This window comes from Sorghum bicolor, chromosome 2 (assembly GCF_000003195.3).
Source record: "Sorghum bicolor cultivar BTx623 chromosome 2, Sorghum_bicolor_NCBIv3, whole genome shotgun sequence".
In the NCBI taxonomy this organism is placed as follows: Eukaryota; Viridiplantae; Streptophyta; class Magnoliopsida; order Poales; family Poaceae; genus Sorghum; species Sorghum bicolor.
Window position 1 is genome coordinate 6,995,905 of NC_012871.2, and position 2,805 is coordinate 6,998,709.

Below are 2,805 nucleotides of genomic sequence, written 5' to 3' on the forward strand. Positions count from 1 at the left end.
TCTGCTCCGACTCTCTTCCATCCCTAGCCACACACCATGGTGGAAAGAGGGCCCAACAGGACCTTAAATATGGGCTAGACGGTTAGCAAAATACCCATCATGGCCCACTTATTAGCAGGCGTACTTCTCCTTGAGAGCTCTGCTGCAACTCTCTTCCATCCCTAGCCGCACACCACGGTGGCGGCGGCGGCGGCGGCGCAAACACACGAACCGACAAGCCGGCGGATCCCAATCTCGCCACCACCGCTCTGCCACTCCACGTCGTTTGATCGAAAAAGCCGCGATCTCTCCTACATGCGAGGTGACAGGGCCTCTGACTAGCTCCGCCATCCGGCTAGGAAGAGCGCGACTCTCCTTCACATCCGCACACCTCGGTAAGCATTGGCATTCTCGGGGCCTTCCTAATTGTAGCGGGGATTTTACCTCAATTCTGATTGTTGTTTTTCTCCTCTTGAGACCCATCTCGATGCCTTCATCAGCGCCCTAAGGAAGAAATGAAATAATCTCTAGACCAATTTCCTTTTTGGTCTCAGAGAAAGAGATGGCGTCGTCATCCAAGATGCGCTCCGGCCTAGACAGGCGCGTGATGCCTGCTCTTGCTGCATCCGACACAGGTACTCTTCCACTAGACACTATTTATGAGATCCTGTTGCGCCTCCCGGCTAAGGATCTTTGCCGCCTGCGCATCGTGTGTCGGCCGTGGCAGGCCCTCCTCTCAGATCCGCAGTTCATCGTGGCCCATGCCACACGCCACCCGGGGCCCCTTCTCATTGCTGCTTATAGGGATAACGAGAAAAATGGCAGCCTTGTGGAAATCATGGATCTGTCTGGCCAGAGCCTTAAGAAGGTGCCTAAGAAGTATGGCGATAGGGTTGTCAGCATGGCGAAAGATCTTGTTCATGTCAGTAATATAGGATGCTTCAACAGCAGATTGTTGAACCCAGCTACTGGAACTATGTATTGCTTCTCAGATAGGAAACAACAAGGTGCCTCTTATTTATTTGGACAGACAGCAAGCAAAGGCGAGCAGAAGGTGCTTCGAAGGTTTGATAAGATTGGTTCAGGTAGGAGTATTCATGAGTTGGTTGAGGTCTTCACGCTCAACAACGGCAGCCATGCAATGTGGAGGAAAAAACAGGCCCCTCCACAGAGGGTTGCGACCAATAAGTGGACTGATGTGGTCATTGATGGGGTTGCCTACCTTTTGTCTTGGAATGCCTTTTATGAGCTGGCCTTCTCTAGGGAAGTTAACAGGGAAGACATGATAATAACATTTGACCTTGAGACAGAGGAATGGGGGACTATCTTGGGACCCAATATCAGCTTTCTTGGTAATGCTTTTCAGGTGCTTCATGGCGTTTGTTCTCCAATACCAAGGAGTCTTACCTTGGCTGACCTGAATGGCTCTTTGGCTGTTGTGTGCTTGTATGGCATAATCCCTAGAATGGACATATGGATTTCGACAGACATTGCGAAGGGAAACTGGGTCAATCAGTATCACATAAGATTTGAACAATATGACATGCGGATTTCCTATGTGCATCCTGTGGTGGTCCTAGATGACCAAACTCTAGTCATATATATAGAAGACAAGGAATTATTACAGATTTATAACCCAAGAAGCAAGACTTTCACAAATGTTGTGGAGCTGGAGCACTGCTCTTCAATTTGTTTGTATACAGGAAACCTGCTGAGCTTGGTGTGTTGAGAATAAATGATGTGAGTATTCTTATATACTATTTATTCCCCTCTTTTCCCCTAGATGCTTATGTATGGCATAAATGTATTATTTCATGTTTACATTGTAGGTACTTCTTATTTACTGGTGGTAAGGAAATGATCTATACCAATAGGAGATGTCGATCAGAGTAAAGTTTAGCCTTTGAAGCTGTTTCCGCTTGAGATGTTGGTCTGATTATTGTTATCATCAAGGGTGATAGAGACTGTGCACATCCCTTTTCAGTTTCAGCATGTCAGCCGGTGATGTATGGCCAAAGAATTATTTATTTCCTTATAATGTTGGCTCTTTACCCCATGTTTCATATGTTCTGCTGGATTGAGTAGGTGTTATGTTTACTGTTCTGCGAGGTTAAGAAAGTTTGCGACAACGCACATATGGGATAACTGAATCTGTCACTTGGCTTTTGCTCAAATAATGTATGCATGTGGAATTTCCTTTTCGATTCGATGATCAAATTTATATGACCAAAATAATAGAAAAATGACTACTAAATATAACAACATGCAAGTGCGACGGGAGACCGTGTAGCTGTAGCTGGGCGAAGCCAAGGCCCAGCTCTGAAGGCCTGAACACAAAAGGCTTCGATCCTACATGCATCTGCACGGAACCATGCATACTTTCCATACTATCTAGCTTAGCGTACCATGTTTGTTCTTGGATCATATACTCCCAGGACCCTTTCCTGTTCGGCCCCCCAGATAACTAACCTTCTATCGTCCAAAACATGCGGTGGATATATATGGAGGCCTATATGACGCATGTTCCTTGCAATCAATCGAATATCTTTTCGTCCAGATCCCTTTGTCGATGTCCATGTCCACTAGAAACCATAGATCCATTGAGCAATCTGTATTGTTTTTGTGATATGATGTGACCAAGCAACTGTCCAATACAGATAACTGGAGGCTGTCCATCTTTTTACTGAACTTGAGTTCATTGTCTGAATTACTGCTCAGTGCGCGTGGCTCGCGATGTGTGTTTGGCCTCCACTCCTCTGTTGCTAGATCGAAAGCGAAAATGGCATCCGGCTCGATGTCATCGGAGGAGTTCCTCTCATGGTCATG

General features: G+C 46.3%; 1 protein-coding gene across 1 annotated transcript; it reads left to right on the forward strand.

Moving 5' to 3' along the window:
* Window positions 467–2,130, forward strand: LOC110433182 (F-box protein CPR30-like). The gene is made up of 2 exons (XM_021454953.1): window positions 467–1,719; window positions 1,809–2,130. Exon 1 carries the CDS (start codon window positions 542–544, stop codon window positions 1,706–1,708), a length of 1,167 nt encoding a protein of 388 aa, XP_021310628.1. The 5' UTR covers window positions 467–541; the 3' UTR covers window positions 1,709–1,719; window positions 1,809–2,130.

Coding starts and splice junctions, on each gene's coding strand:
- LOC110433182 (XM_021454953.1), top strand. CDS start 542: ATGGCGTCGTCATCCAAGATGCGCTCCGGCCTAGACAGGCGCGTGATG.